At 36.6% G+C, this 16,268-nt stretch overlaps 1 protein-coding gene across 2 annotated transcripts; it reads left to right on the top strand.

Moving 5' to 3' along the window:
* The first annotated feature begins 3,000 nt into the window (after positions 1 to 3,000).
* LOC139973238 (uncharacterized) lies at positions 3,001 to 13,954 on the top strand. 2 transcript variants are annotated; one of them, XM_071979772.1, is made up of 3 exons: positions 3,001 to 3,191; positions 5,132 to 7,407; positions 10,021 to 13,954. In XM_071979772.1, the coding sequence occupies exons 2-3, from the start codon at positions 5,167 to 5,169 to the stop codon at positions 10,144 to 10,146; spliced, it is 2,367 nt and encodes a 788-aa protein (XP_071835873.1). In that variant the 5' UTR covers positions 3,001 to 3,191; positions 5,132 to 5,166; the 3' UTR covers positions 10,147 to 13,954. The 2 variants fall into 2 exon arrangements, with proteins under 2 accessions (XP_071835873.1, XP_071835875.1); XM_071979774.1 differs by lacking the exon at positions 3,001 to 3,191 and adding an exon at positions 3,474 to 3,568.
* The last annotated feature ends 2,314 nt before the right edge of the window (positions 13,955 to 16,268 follow it).

Raw genomic sequence — 16,268 nt, 5'->3', positions numbered from 1 at the left:
TTGTTGGTAAAAGAAATACGAGGCATCTGCGAGGAGCGCAGACAGCAATTAATTGTCGTAATGTTTCATTCGACTTTCTTGCGCGGTCAGCATGTTTCGTCCGTATTGGTTTAATAAAACAATAACAACCTCATTTAAAAAATATGTATAGTTGTTTATTAAAGTCTACCGCATTCGCAACAATCAGTTAGTGCTGTGCTCCTATTGATTCTACAGCACCTCTCTCTCAAAAACCTCGACAGTATGAAATCCTTTACTAACCGTAAACCTTCATTGGCATTGAAAATTCATTAAAATGTTCCCTTATAGCTGAATCAGAATTCCGCTTTTTCCTCGTAGAAAACTCATTGTTTCTCCATAAGTGCTATATGAGAAGAATACTGTATAGTTAAAAATCACGACGATTACAAGAATATGTGCACATATCTTAACTTACAGCTGACCACTGAGTACTCACAAAGGACAAATTTTAATGGATTAAGATCTTCATTCGAGATTAACTAAATTTGACCTTTAACCTCTAACATCTCTTCAAGACACATGTGTTTACCCTGGAGTTCCTACCCACCAAGTTTGAAGAAAATTAGCCGTTTAGGAGGAATTGTTGACACATAATTAGATGCACACTATGACACACCCTAACCCCACATACACAGAAAAGTCTTGACCCCTCCCACAGTCATGGAATTCCGGTCACCCTGGGGTACCCCACCATGGGTAACCACCCGAGAGAGGTTACTCATACAATAACTAGGTGCTGGTTGCACTAGTTCCAGAACAAACTTTTACTCTGCATGACTACTTCAACAATGCATAAGTACTGACTTAGACTACAGGTTGCCTTGTCAACTAACTGACACCCTTATGTCGAGCAATAGGCTGCAAAGCAGAGACTATATCTGATCACCTAGCCTATCCACTATATCTGGCCTGAGACTATATGTGATCACCTAGCCTATCCACTATATCTGGTATGTGATCACCTAGCCTATCCGCTATATCTGGTCAGATGTAATCTGCACAAATTAATGGGATGACTTATAGAGCTAAAGACATGCTAAAGTCTTTGCTAACATTTTAACGAGACGACCTCATTGGTTCCTCAGGTCACATAATACACGATAAATCGACATGTCTACTGACATATGGCTACAACTCTAGAAGCATACCAGCTCATGAAAAGGTTGGCAATTCCGGTGACCATGGCAACTAGTAAAACGTGTAATATTGCATCGTGGGATCTAAACATAGTTCGTAATGGCGCCACTTAATATCAACCATATAACAAACATGAATGCTTTACAGTAACAAGGGGTAATGCTCTACAGTATCATAACAGAAAAGAGGTCGAAGTTGTGACCATATACATTAGCCCATTCCAAATCTATATTATCCTTATTAGATCAAACTTCATTGCTAGAGAATGGCGCTCAGCGATCGTAAGTAGTTATGAAGCTGGAAACATTGTTGACAATGGATGGAGAGAATCACTAGAGCTGAGATGGCCCGAGAAGGTTATGGAAGACTTCGATGTGCAAAAACTGTTTCTAGATAATGATTGTGATGACTTTCTAGGCGACAGTAATGATAGCGATTCAGAAGATTAAGTAAGCATAATTGTTATGTACTTCAAAGCTAACAGACTTCTAAATTAACTTCCCAAGTTAGAGTATTTTTATCCTATTTAAACTAAAGTTTTTGTACACAAGTCAAGGTAAAAATCGAAAATATTTCTGTGACGTCATCACAAATTGGTACATAACTCACCCTGCAGGGGCCCTATATGGACAAAAGTGGTGTCATAATGTTCACAAGACGTGGGGTAAAGTCATGAAAGAATCTAGTTTATATCTAAAACGGTTCACGTCCTTTGCAAAAAAATGTCATAATGCTCCCCCAGTGCAGTTAAGGTTAAATAGGGGTCCTTTAGAGACCCCCAGTACTCCCCACCACCACAGTGTTACCACATCCAATATATAAGGCTTAATTAACTAACTGGGTTTAAAGTTTGAGGTTAATAATAGTTTTTTTATCTTCTTTGTGTGTAAATGTAACTGATGGTATTTTTTTAAACAAATGCACACCCCCGAGAAAAAAAGCCTTTTCGGTGGTGCGTACAGGATTTGGGCTTTTTACCCAAGATATTATTTCTCCTTATGAAATTATGGTCTAGAAAAATCACATTTTATTCTATTTGTGTGTAAATGTAACCTCTCGTATTTTTTCCTTAAAAGTGGACCCCCAGAAAGAACAACCCTTTTCGGGGGTGCGTTCAAGATTTGGGCATTTTACCCAAGATATTCTTATTCCTTATGAAATTATGGTCTAGAAAAACCACATGGTATAAACTCTCCTTCCAGGTGATACCTAGCTCATTCATGGTCTAATTAACATATTCCTGAAATCCATATATTGATAATAGTGACGAGTGTTTTGTAGTATGACGTCATTCTGGATTCCATGTGACGTTCGCCCTGCCCTGACCTTAGAAAAGCTATCTGCGCCCATGGTAACAATACCTACAGAGAACAAACATAAAGCAGCAAACTAACCAATCCCCTGCACGCAGCTTACACCAATTAAATCATCAAATCTTGTAAACCCACCATAAGAAGCCTTCTACAGCGATTAAAAGCAAAATGCCTTTTACATGACTCGCCCAGCGAAACCAAAACGTCACGGCTGATGAGCACTGCGAACTTAAGACTATCCCCACGGATGGCATAATCTCAGCTACAAAACATCTTAGAACCTATCCCCACAGATGGCAGAATCTCAGCTACAAATCATCTGGACATCCCCCACCCACCAACGCTGCCCCAGTCGATTGGAAGATGCCAAATAGTCCACAGGATTCGCATAATATAGTTGCATGAGAAAACCAGACTTGTGACTACACCCAGTTGAGACAATTGTTTCTATACTGTATGGTGTCATGTTCCGCTTCAGAGCACTCGTATTGTCTGTACGAGCAGCTCAAGGATAGGAACCATGTGTACAGTCAATACCAGTGCTTTGAGAGCATGATATTGGAGTACAGTTTAGAGAGATATTAACATAAGAAATATTCCTAACTGGCTTTTGACAACAATAACTGTTGGATATCGAACAATAACTCTGCAGCTGCCACATTGACTATCGGAGGTTCATTTTGTACTCTTCAAACATCGAAGAGAGCTAAACTTCAAACAGTAAATATATTCATATTTTGTCACTTTGTGTACTCTATTGAGTGTGTTTGTACATTATGTGCTATACGGTAGTCATGCTGCTGGTGTCATTAGTGTATAGTAAACATAAAATAGCATAGTCAACGCATACCTAACATATTGATGCCTATCTTTACTATGAGTACTCTGGAACGTTCTCTCAGTTTTAGTGAAGTGCGATAATATTAATCTAGGTTCAAAGGCTACAGATAGGTCTATTACACGATTGAAAACGAAATTTTAAAGCTTAATGACTAAAACTGTAAGCTGCAAAGGTACTGTATCATTAAAACCAGACAAGGAAGTACAACCGACAATCCATATCAGGAACTGTAGCAAGCGCCATCTTGTACAGGAAGGTAAGTTGAAAATCTGTAGGTGCAGTAAATTAAACAACTTAAAAACGCAGATCCTTTTAAATTATGTTCTTTACAGTAGAAAGGATTAATTCATAGGGAATGATAAATATGTGCTATGGGTTATTCATACTGCTGGTTTTGTTAGTGTATAGTTAACATAGAACATCATACGCGGGCAAATTGTGATGCTTACCTAACATATTGATGCCTATCAAATGTTTCTTGATCTAAATGTCAAATACATGATGCCCAGATGGCTTTCAACATTTTGTATACAATTATGATCATCTTAATTCTCTGTGTATACTTTTCTGAAAAACGATGAAAACTTCAGAGCGTCAGGGGACTTACCTCATTGGAACCCCATTAGAGAGACCCTACGCCCGTATGGCCTTGCGCCTCGTGCCCCTCGTCCCGCGCCCACTCTCTCACTGTCGCCCCTGGCTCCAGCTTGAACTACCCCCAGCATACGACCATCAAATATTGTTCTGTGCGCCTCTCCCTCTCAAATCCAAATGTTTGACAACGCCCACCTCTGGTTTCATCGTGACTGCTTCGTTTTAGTGAACTGAACTAAAACTATAGTTAACTAACAACATTTTTCGTCAATTACTTTGACCTTTCTTTGAACGGACATGTAGGCTATGATAACAGCAGTGTAGCAAGGTCACCAAAAACTAATAATTGATTGATAGTCGAGCAGCCGGGTACTCTTTTATAACTACCATGACAGCGTTCACAACAAAGCACAACATAAACACATACACTCTATGGGCATGCCAGAATAAGTCTAACTTATGGAGGGGGGGGGGGCTGATCCTCGGTGTAACCTATGGGGACTAGTCCTCCGACATAAACACTTCAGTCTAGGCATGTCACATTAAGCCTAACCTATTGGGTTTCTTACTCCGAGGCAAAGGTTGCACCGCTTCGATTCGTTGCTGTAGGCTGGCGATCGACCAATTGATGGTGAATGGCTTGTTGTTTTGCTTCAGCTGCCAAATGTAATTGCCTTGAAAACTCTAAATAGGAATGGGTCATATAATCTAATTTTGTTGTTGATATTTTCGACGTATCAATAATCGCCTTAACATTTGATTGGAATGTTGACCCACTGTATAAAATTGATGCAAATGTTTCGTGACTTTTATACAACGATTTTGTTACTTTCAATCTTAAGATGTTGATAATGTCTAAGAGTAATCTTAAGAATAAAATAGCAAAAAAAGCGATATTCTTTCTCAATGCGAAGACGTTCTTTTATTTTATAAGTACCGGATAAATAGCTTAACGAAAAAGTAATGAAAACGAGATGAATATTAAATATCCCTGTAATATTACGCTATTGATTAACTTACCTTTTGCAAATTTCTCGAAAGAACCTAAATAAGCAAAACTTGTCGCAACATATAATGATGTTTCCAGCATCCAAATGTGACAACCATTGTGGTTTTAGAGGAATAATAATTTCTGTAAGTAAACCTCTTTTTACAGGCGTCTAATTTACCACAATCCTAATACTGCAATTAAACTCTCAAATGTAACTTTTCACTCACCACTCAGGTCAACCTCAAGGAGAATATATATCAATATTCACCATGGCAACGGCAAACCCGTCGAAATTAGATGAGGAAATCTTACTTTGTTCCATTTGTCTTGATACTTTGGAAGAGCCTAAAATGTTACCATGCCTTCACCGCTTCTGTAAAATGTGTTTGTCTCAAGTTGTCAACAACATTGCTATCAGGGATACCATTTTCAATTGCCCTACATGTCGACAACAGACAGATGTACCAGAAAATGGAGCCGATGGATTTAAAGGTGATTTTCTCTTGGAAGCTATATTGGAAAGCCGAAAATTGGAGATCACTCTGAAAGACAAGCACAAGAAACAAATTTGCAGTTCGTGTGAGTCGACCAAGCAGGTCGTGGCTATATGTCCCGATTGTGGTGGTTTCCTCTGCAATGACTGTCTGTTATGCCATAAGTCAATGAAAATTTTACGACTTCATACTCATCTTGTAACGTTAAAAGATATTGAAGCAGGCACAGTAACATTTAATGCTCAAACCGTGACTTCTCTATCCAAAACACCAAAATGCCCTACTCACAAGGACATGCCTTTGCATATCAGCTGTCAAACATGCGATAAGTTGATATGCCCCGTGTGCGCTCCAATACATCATCCTGGTCACAAGTTTGAAGAAATTTCAACAGCGGCCGATAGAATGAAAGAAAAATTTCAAACCTCTACAGAAGAATTAAGGCAAAGCATTGGCAATAGTGCAGTGTTTACAAAACCTTTTGAAGAACTTGAGGAGGATTACATTAAACTAGAAAGCACAGTCAATGAGTACACTGAAACACAAAAAGATGCAATTAAGAAAGAAATGGACTCTGCTTTGAGAAGACTGAAGGAAAAGGAACTGAAGATTAAACAGAAAGCAGAAAGAAAGCTCCGAATCGTCAAAACTGGCAAGGACTGGATTATGTCTGAGATTCACACTAGAAAGATGTTCTCCAAACACTACATTGAAAAAACAAACAAATGCTTAACCAATGTTCAAAGTAAAGTGGAAAACATTTGCAAAACATCTCGTGTTTTAACCGAGACTGCTGACAATTGGTCTGTTCTTTCGACAGCCCCTGAATTTCTCACTGCTTGTTCAGGGGTACTTAATGACTTAAGTTCTATGAGGCAGGACCTTAACATATGTCTTAACAATTCAGATAACGAAAGCGGATCTAATGTAGAAAGTGGAAGCAGTAAAAACTACGAATCTGAAGGTGATACAGATTCCGAAAAGGGCAGTATCCCCAGCAGCGAAGAAAAGGATAGCGAGTACAACGAAGATGAAGTGAAAGAAACCATGTCTTGTTTTCCAGGTTTATCTCGTTCTCCATTCATCGACGAAGAATGGTATCAACTGCATGTTACATGTATCGATGAAGCAATTACTGATCTAAGAGCTTTCCCCGACAAATATATTCTAACGTTGGCGAGTGCTGCCAATGGGTACGCGGAGGTATACACTTTTAATACAGAAACAGAGGACACTTTAACAACTTGTAACTATGACACATTTGAGCTTCCATTTCAGGACACAGAGGGAAAGGTTCTCATTGCAAAGATGAATTATACTATTGAAGACTCACTTGTGGCAATCGTAAATAACTGGTCAGACCTATATTATATAGATAATGACGGGGAAGACGAGCGCAGTTCCTTTGAGCTAAGTACTAATCAAACAGAGGTTACATGTATTACGCAAGGGTTAGATGCACGTGAAGTAATTGTTGGCATCTGTGGCACAACGACACTTTATCGGTGTAACCTTCAAGCCGAGGAAATATCAAATATCCCAATTAACGTCGATGATATGGCGCATCCTGTTTCTCTCTCATCTACGAAAGATGGAAATCTTCTTCTTTGTGATGGAAAACGTAAGGCCGTGGCGATTAATGACCTCGGCGAGCAGTTATATCAGTATCACGGCCGACTCGACGATGATAGACCAATGAAAATATGCGCAGATCAACAAGGCTTAGTGTACGTGTTATGGAGGACGCAAGGTATTAATATTCCCGATTCGAACATGGACAGCATAGACAAAGATGATAGTGACGAAAGTCAGAAGTCTTTTCCTTCCATTGGTTCATCAGAAAGCGATAAAGAGGATGTAACCAAAGTAGTTATGCAGTATACCCAAAAAGGAACCTTGATCAGCGAGTTTACAGTTGACAGAAAGGTCACCATGATGGCACCTATTACTACAAAGGAGGGATTTGATGGCATAGCGGTGGCCACCCCTCGGGGCGAATTAACAGCATTCTATATGGTAAGATGTTAGTAAATTTAACATCGATTGTGTTTTGTAGAAATTATCAAGTCATGGTGCGCAACGCTTAGGTCAAAACAAACCAAACCTCTTCTCTAACGTTTGTCTAAATTATAAGATGTCATAGGCTGCGTAGGCTGGGACGCATGTTGGCTACATTGTGTGATGAAACGCCACTTTTAACTTAAAGAGGATACCATTATGAAATTACCATTTTCGAATTTATTGAATAAATTGATTTATTGAAAAAAGTGAAATTATGATTTCAATGTTTAGAAGTTTAAAAATTCCCAAGAACGCTACTTTAAACTTCAAGAGGATACTATTATACGCTCTGGAAATCCAAATTGAACATCCAAAGTGAAATTAGAATTTTTTTTATTTTGCGGAAATTTTTTTGTAAGGCTATATATATATATATATATATATATATATATATATATATATATATATATAAATAAATTGTAAGGCTATATTATTTTAATATTTAGATGTTTAAACATTTTAGGCCAAGCTTTTGGTAAGGCCACATACACCATTGCTGATTCATAAATCAATATCAACAGCAACTAATGAAAACATTTTGCAAGCAACTTTATGATAGAACATAAAGCTCTCTTAACCATCTCATTACATAATGTGTTGATCATAATAGTTAACATAATATGCAGTGGGATCACACTAGATAGTAATATATTTATAACACTAAAACTATTCCATGTAGCCAGGTAAACATTTAACGTAAGTATTTATACCAAGAGTCATGTTAATCAAATTATGTTATTTGTATTGAAAGAATAAGAATGCATGACTGTTTGGACTGTATATTTGTAAACATTATTAAGCTATGCCACCCCTCTATCTTCAAATTATTAAGCTATGTTTTGTGTGCATGACCAATTTAAACTTACATTCATAAATTTCGGTAGGATTATAATTAAAAAATGAGTCTTTTTGAAAAAAACAAAATCCCCATTTGGAGTTATTTTACCCAGACACCATCTTTTCTGAGTGATAAGATAAATAAATGTGGTTGATTTAGAAGGAGTATGACGTAACTTGGGAATAACATCGCTAATAGCGAGGACGAACACTATAGGGGCTGTGGAGAGTGAGTGATAATGAAGTAAATATGATATCTTTATTGATAAATTTAGACCCTCTAGCCTACTTCATGAAGCATAAATCAAAGAATCCTACTAATCTACGAGTATAGTGTAGTAGGATAAACGTTGTTAGTTACATAATTATTTACGTTTAGAAATATACAGTTCTCGTGTTCCATGTTAACAACTACATGCATATTCTACTTGCAAATTACATGATCTTCCAAGTCAAAGACAGAAGCCCACCAGTTGTTCACACACGTATGCGTGTGCGATGTAAAATCACCAAATGCGCAAAGGCATACATGAAATAATATATTTTATTAATCGATTACACATTTGCAATTAAAATCGCGCACATTCAGCAGAGAGTTGCTTAAACTGTTGTAGTATTCGTTTCGATCACAGAGAATTGCTCTTCTCTATTAATTGAGCTAGCCAGCCCTTACACGAGGGCGACACCTATTACCAATCATTTGTAAGTAGAGATAGTATACAAATAATGAATGGTTATGAGTGCAATAGTGCAAATATTTCATGAGTTGAAAGACGGAATGTTCCATGCAACGAGGCGCAGCCGAGTTGAATGGAACAAATAACATCTTTCAGCGAATGAAATATTTGCACTATTGCACGAATGGAAACCATTATTTGTTTTACACAACATATTGTATTAAGATGGGTAAAATGCACTCATGCAACAGATTGTTTTGAACAGACAAGTTTCTCTGCTCTCTTACCATTGAAAAAATTGCTACCAAAAAAGTATAACCCATGGTTCTATTTCATATAGTGGAATAGAGCGAATTTTGCATGCAATCAACGAGCAATTGACCAATCAAATGACCAGAATACAATTAGGTGTTGTATAAATGGCAATAACCAGGACATAATTTCGCTTCTTTAAGGAGAGAAAATAAGCAGATATGTGGGTATTTTTAACCCTAAAAACATTGCATGTAGCCAGGTTAACATTTAACGAAAGTATTATACCAAGAGACATGTTTAATAAAATTATGTTATTTATATTGAAAGAATAAGAATGTATGACTGTTTGGATTGTATATTTGTGAACATTAAGCAACGATACCCCTCTATCTTCAAATTAATTATCTATATTTTGTGTGCCTGACCAATTAAAGCTATTTTAACTTACACTCAGAAATTTCAGTAGAATAAGAATTAGAAAAAGAGTCAAATGCACAAAGGCATACATGAAATAGTATATTTTTTTAATCGATTACACATTTGCAATTAAATCGCTCACCTTAAGTAGAGAGTTGTTTAAAATGTTGTAGTATTCTTTGCATCACATAAAAATGTTCTTCTCTATTAATTGAACTAGCAAGCCTTTACATGAGAGCGTCTCCTATTACCAATAATTTGTAAGTAGAGATATATAGATGGCAATAACCAGGACATAATTTTGCTACTTTAAGGAGAGAAAATATGCAGATATGTGGGTTTTTTTAAAGTATCATTTTGTTGCTGTTTCTTTTATTAACAGGATGACTTTGGAATAAAGCTGAGTAGATTTGTGCAAGACAATGAAGACACCCTGAAATGTGAAGATTCTCAAAACGAAACAGCCTCAGCAAAGGTCGACGATAAAGATGTGCTTGTTAAAGTTTAGGACGTTATTGAATGCCGATGATTTACCTTACGAATTCAACCTGGTTAGCGCTCGCTTGGTTTATACCCGGAATAAAAACGTGATCTACGATGTTAAAAAATCTTTCTTCCTTATCTAACTCATTAAACTCTTTTGTGAGGTATATTCCTGCTGCATCTGCTTCATTAGCAAAGAAACGGAAAGCAACGTTGGTTATTTCATATATCAAGTGACACCTGGATATCATCGTCTTTTATGGGGGTGTATACCCAGCGAGGGCTAATCAGGTTGAACTCGTAATGAATGACACGGAGAAGGGGTGAGCATAATGTTGTAAAAGAAGATATAAACCTTTATATAAACTCACAGATTCTCAGTCATGCGATAAAGGAAACTGTGGCCTTCGTTTACTCCATCCTATATCGAGGATGAATTAACATTGACCAATGTTGCCCTATAGTGATTAATATAATTCTTTTTTTCTTGCTAGTTCTTATATGTATACAAAATTCATACAAAATGCACTACTAACTGCTTTTTCAAAGTTTTTTTTCCAGTGGCTGACTATAACACCTATATGGAAGGACATATATTCTGTTATATATAACTGTTTATTGGGTAATCTCATCTCAATATCTTGTCCATAACTGAAGAACTGGCTGATTGACTGTAACTTATTTTCATTGACTAAACCGTCGATTCTCCCTAGGAATAGATCGCAGTAAGTGGTCTTGGATACAATAACGACAAATGGTTTTCAAACTTAAAATCTTAATTCTTCTTTCTTTATCTTTGAAACCTGATACAGTTGGAATGTGTTCCTCACTGTCAAGGTTCTTTGTAGTTAGAATTTCATCAATTCATTAAACACCGTGTGACATCTTTAACTCTGCCGTTCCCAAATGATGTAAATACCACCCAATTTGATAAATTCATATCTTAACCACACAATAATGTTGTGAGGACATATATATTAAGATTTAGAGTAGTCTGGTTTGTATTATGTGGATAAAGTTGTGTTAAGTATTTTGTGTTTGTACAGGTCCTTTTCAGTAGCAACTGGTCATAAATGTAACACATGTTAAGAAATTGTAACACACATCAGTTATATCTGATGAACAGGGACTCACAATTTACCAGTTTAACTGATAAAGCCATGAGAATCGGGTGTTTAAACCAATGTTATTCCATTTGAAGTACTATGACATGTTACAAAGTAGGATGTTTATGATGTTGATATGAAGAGGCCTCAAACAAATTTGTTGCAAGGACAAAGTTTAACTTTAATAGAGGTATATAAACGTATGTATACGTTTTTATTGTTATCAATTTTCATGATAAGCGATATCATTACGTTTGTTGTTTTTATGAGGATAGTAGAGTTCACACATATATTTTGATACTCCTCCATTTCTTTCATCAAACTACGTAGTTTATATATGTGAAGCACCATTGGAATAAGCCATGTAAGGTAACTTTTATGTCGGCATCATTTATTTATCACTATAATGTTGCATGACATTAATGTTTAATACAATAACAAACATGACTTTTGAGACCATACACGTTTCGTTCCTAAAGATTTATGTATCGTATACAAATGGTTTGTACGTTAGACTAAGTAAAGCACATCGGGTTAACTACAGATGAGCTGCATGTTTTGTTTGTTTTTAATTAAAAGTGATATAGGAATACAACTGGGACTGGTAGCATTGTGTTTTAATTATAATAATTTGATGCTTAAAGTATTCCTTGAAATCAAACGAGACATCATGAGATATAAATATTACGCCAAACTTATTTTAACCAAAAGAATTTCATATTATTTCATGTAGCCGAATTGCGACTAAATGTTCCCTGTTGTTGATCCTTAACAAAAGTGTAATTAAAAAGTGCAACGTTGTTGTAAAACTAAGGGCAACAAAATTGCTTAATGAAAACACATATAGAGACCGGAATTTGTAGCACGTAACACACAGGGGTTCCACCTTTGCAAACGGTTTCATTGTTGTTTGGATCTCAAATCAAAGTCTGATTGTACCACTCCTCGAACTATGCGTCACCTTAGATTTCCCCCTCTCCCTAACCCTTTCTTGTTTTCTACCCCCCCCCCCTCCATTAACATGGATATATTATACGCTCAGCACTGTATAGTACACAAGTTTTCAAGTTTTCATGTTGACATTAAAAATGCATCCTTTGTATTTTAAGAGAGGGCTTTCACTCCTTCGTTTTGTTACAGAATCAAAACATGATATGATCCCACTAACCAATACCTAAAACTTGAAATAAATATGTTCGGACAAACACAGATACGACCTTTAGAAAAATTATAATTGTAATGTTTTTATTCTACCTGTAATAATAACGGTAGAGTGCAATGAAGGTGTATTGGGAAGTGAGTTTAATCAAACCAAATCGTAGAGATCCAATATGAAACTACATGAACTGAAGAGCACATTAGAGGGAAATCGTCCTTGGGAAACACTTTTTAGAATCTCTCTGTTATTACGTTTCTTATTTGCGCATTTTTTGCGTACATGTCAATAAAAATGTAAGAGAGAATATCAGTTGAAAATGACTTATTATTTTAAAGATAATGTTCTCTTGAGGTCTAAAGCACAGTAAATGCTTTTTCAGCTGGAGAGCGGAGCTACAGTTTCTTGAAATTCATTGGTTTCCCCGTCTTAAAATAGCACATGCATGGCCTTTAACATATGGTAATTTCTCGTATTACGTTTCTTTTTTGCGCTTTTCTTTTCTTTTGGTAAATTGTTAATATCTTGTACATGTCAATAAAAATGTTACAGAGAATATCAGTTGAAAATGACTTACTATTTTGATGATTATGTTCTCTTGAGGTTTAAACCACAGTAAGTGCTTTTTTAGCTGGAGGGCGGGGCTACAGTTTCTTTAAATTCATTGGTTTCCCTGTCTTTAAATAGCACATGGCCTTTGACATATGGTAATTTGGGTAGCATCTGGTTGCAGACTTTCGTTCTAATTACTTATATACATATTATGCTAAGCTATCCAGAATCAAATATTGTGGCATTACAAAGGCCTTATCTTTATTTCTATAAGTTGGATGTTGCAAGATTTACCGCCTGGAAAGTTATACAAATGAGGGCGGGCCATCAATACACGGAAAATTTCGGAAGAGCTTGAAAACAGTCTCGAACCACCAGCCGTTGTTATAATAATCAGCGCAGAGAGAAGTCTAACGGTCATTGTCACGACCTCTTGTTGAGAAAGCCATTCCTCTATTGGTTGACAAAGCATCGTAACCTGTCATGAAAATAAACACTATTGATAACAGAGATTTGTAACTATCACGCCAACTTTCTACTAGGCATTGATGATTGTGGAAATCATCAATCACGTACGAGCCAGCCAGCCTCCTTCATCTATAGTGTTGTTACGGTTAACAACAAATGGTTCCATAGATCTGTCGGGTTGTATGTGGTAGACCCCGTCAGACGATTCCTCGTCACATTGTTCAAAGACATCCTTACAATATCCCGCATATTCAGGTTGTTGTTAAAAGAAATACGAGGCATCTGCGAGGAGCGCAGACAGCAATTAATTGTCGAATTGTTTCATTCGACTTTCTTGCGCAGTCTGCATGTTTCGTCCGTATTGGTTTAGTTTAATAAAACAATAACAACCTCATTTTAAAAAAAAAAGGTATAGTTGTTTGTTAAAGTCTACCGCATTCGCAACAATCAGTTAGTCCTGTTCTCCTATGATTCAACAATCTTTCGATCAACTTGAAATCTTATACTTCCGTGGCTTCATTCAGGCGACAACTGAAAAATTACAATAAAAACCTTTTTATATTATTGGATCCGTTGCAAGGGGTGGGAGTTGGTGGTGGTGGGGGTAGTGTTATAGGTCTTATTTGGTAAAGTCATTCATTTTTTTATGGGGGTAATTCTTTGATAGGTGTTAAGGTTATCTAGTGTCTGTGATGGGATTATTCTTCGATTAAACCCAAAAGGGTTTCTTAGTTTACTTCCTTTCATTTTTTTTTTTAATTATTTGCAGTTATATTGTCTTGCTCATCTTGTTATACTATGGGATGAAACAAATAAATAAATAAAAAATAAATAAATAAATAAAAAAAATTCTACAGCGCCTCACTCTCCGAACCTCGACAGAATGGAATCCTTTACTAACCTTACCATCACTGGCATTATAAATTCATAAACATGTTCCCTTATAGCTGAAACAGAATTCCGCTCATTCCTCGTAGAAAACACGTTGTTTCTCTGTAAGTCCTATATGAGAAGAAAGTTAAAGATTACAACGATTACAAGAATAAGTGCACATATCTTAACTTACAGCTGACCATTGATTACTAACAAAGGAAACATTTCAGTGGATTAAGATTTCCATTCGAATTTGACCTTTGGCCTCTGGCCTCTGTCTGCGAGATACAATGGTTTATCTGGAGTACTTACCCACCAAGGTTGAAGATCGGCCTAGCCGTTTAGGAGTTTTTGACACATAATTGGACACACACATTGACACACCGCCCACTTACACAAACAGGTTTTGACCCCCCCCACACAGTCATGCAATTTCGGTCACCATGGGTAACCCCCCCACCCCCCCACCGAGAGAGAATACTCAGGAAAATTAAAATATTACCCACGGCAACTGTTGCTATGGCAACTGAAATAACTTTATATGTCAAAACTGGCAAAGGAACTACAATATCCCGTTGGGAGTGATGAGAAGTGGACTGTCTGTACCAAGTCAGAATAGCAGTACTAATCTAGAAATGTCGCATACTATAACTAGGTGCTGGTCGCCCTAATTCCAGAACAAACATTTACTGACAGGGGCACAACAGTGCACAACTAACACACTGACTACTTCAACAATGCATAATTACTGACTTAGACTACTGGTTGCCTTGGCAACTAACTAACTTGAACTAACTCAAACAATAAGCTGCAAAGCAGAGACCACATGTGATCACCAAGCCTATCCACTATATCTGGTATGTGATCACCAAGCCTATCCGCTTTATCTGGTCAGATGTAATCTGCACCAATTAATGGGATGACTTATAGAGCTAAAGACATGCAAAGGCCGTTGCTAACATGCTAACGAGACAACCTCATTAGATCCCAGGTCACATAATACACGATAAATCGACATGTCTACTGACATATGGCTACAACTCTATCAGCATACCAGTTCACGAAAAGTTTTGCAATTCCGGTCACCATGGCAACTAGTAAAACGTGTAACATTGCATCGTGGGATCTAAACATAGTTCGAATAGGCGCCACTTAGTATCAACCATATAACAAACATGAATGCATTACAGTAATATGGGGTAATGCTCTACAGTATCATAACAATTTTTAGGTCTAATAAAACCAATAAATATCCCAAATGTGGGTTTTCGTTTGATCAACAACAACCTAAACTTATACTTACGATACTATTATATTCACTCAATGTAGGTCACATCATAACGTTACACACATAGCTTGTCCTGGTTGGCAGTAATCAACCCTATAAACATAGTACTAAACAACAGTTAAAATGAAGCAATATTTATATAGATCACAATAAATAAAGACTGCACATGTAGATAGAACAAAATAAAACGCTTTAAGTAATAAATACAACCTGTGTGCATTCTGCTTTCTCAGGAGATCACTTACATAAATAGAAACTTACACAGTGGACTGCTATTCTGTGTGCATATTGCCATCACAAAATTACCATGTATACACGTTCACAACTAAAATACACAAGGAATGCACTTCGAAAATGACACGATTATGGAAAGGTCTGGGGCAAAATTAAAAAATTAATTCTTACCTGTTTAAAAATTAATATAATTAATTTCAACATTCTTCTGGCTTAAAGTTTGAACGAAATTATTCATCCCACAGTACCACACCAGATATTACCGTAAGCTCGGCTACACATTGTCTAGGGTGTGGACAAAACTTGTTCCTAGAACTTTTTACTTCTTCTACCAAAGATTACACAGAACATGAAATAACGTAGATTACTGTTAGGTTAACACTAAACGAGAGGATAAAACAAAACCTATCCTATTAATATTGGATTCGTAAGGGAAACCAAGGTTGAGTAACATATGTCTATATATATAT

The sequence above is a fragment of the Apostichopus japonicus genome, chromosome 9, assembly GCF_037975245.1.
Source record: "Apostichopus japonicus isolate 1M-3 chromosome 9, ASM3797524v1, whole genome shotgun sequence".
Lineage (NCBI taxonomy): Eukaryota > Metazoa > Echinodermata > Holothuroidea > Aspidochirotida > Stichopodidae > Apostichopus > Apostichopus japonicus.
Note: the sequence above shows the minus strand (reverse complement) of the source record. Positions and strands in the feature narration are given on the sequence as shown.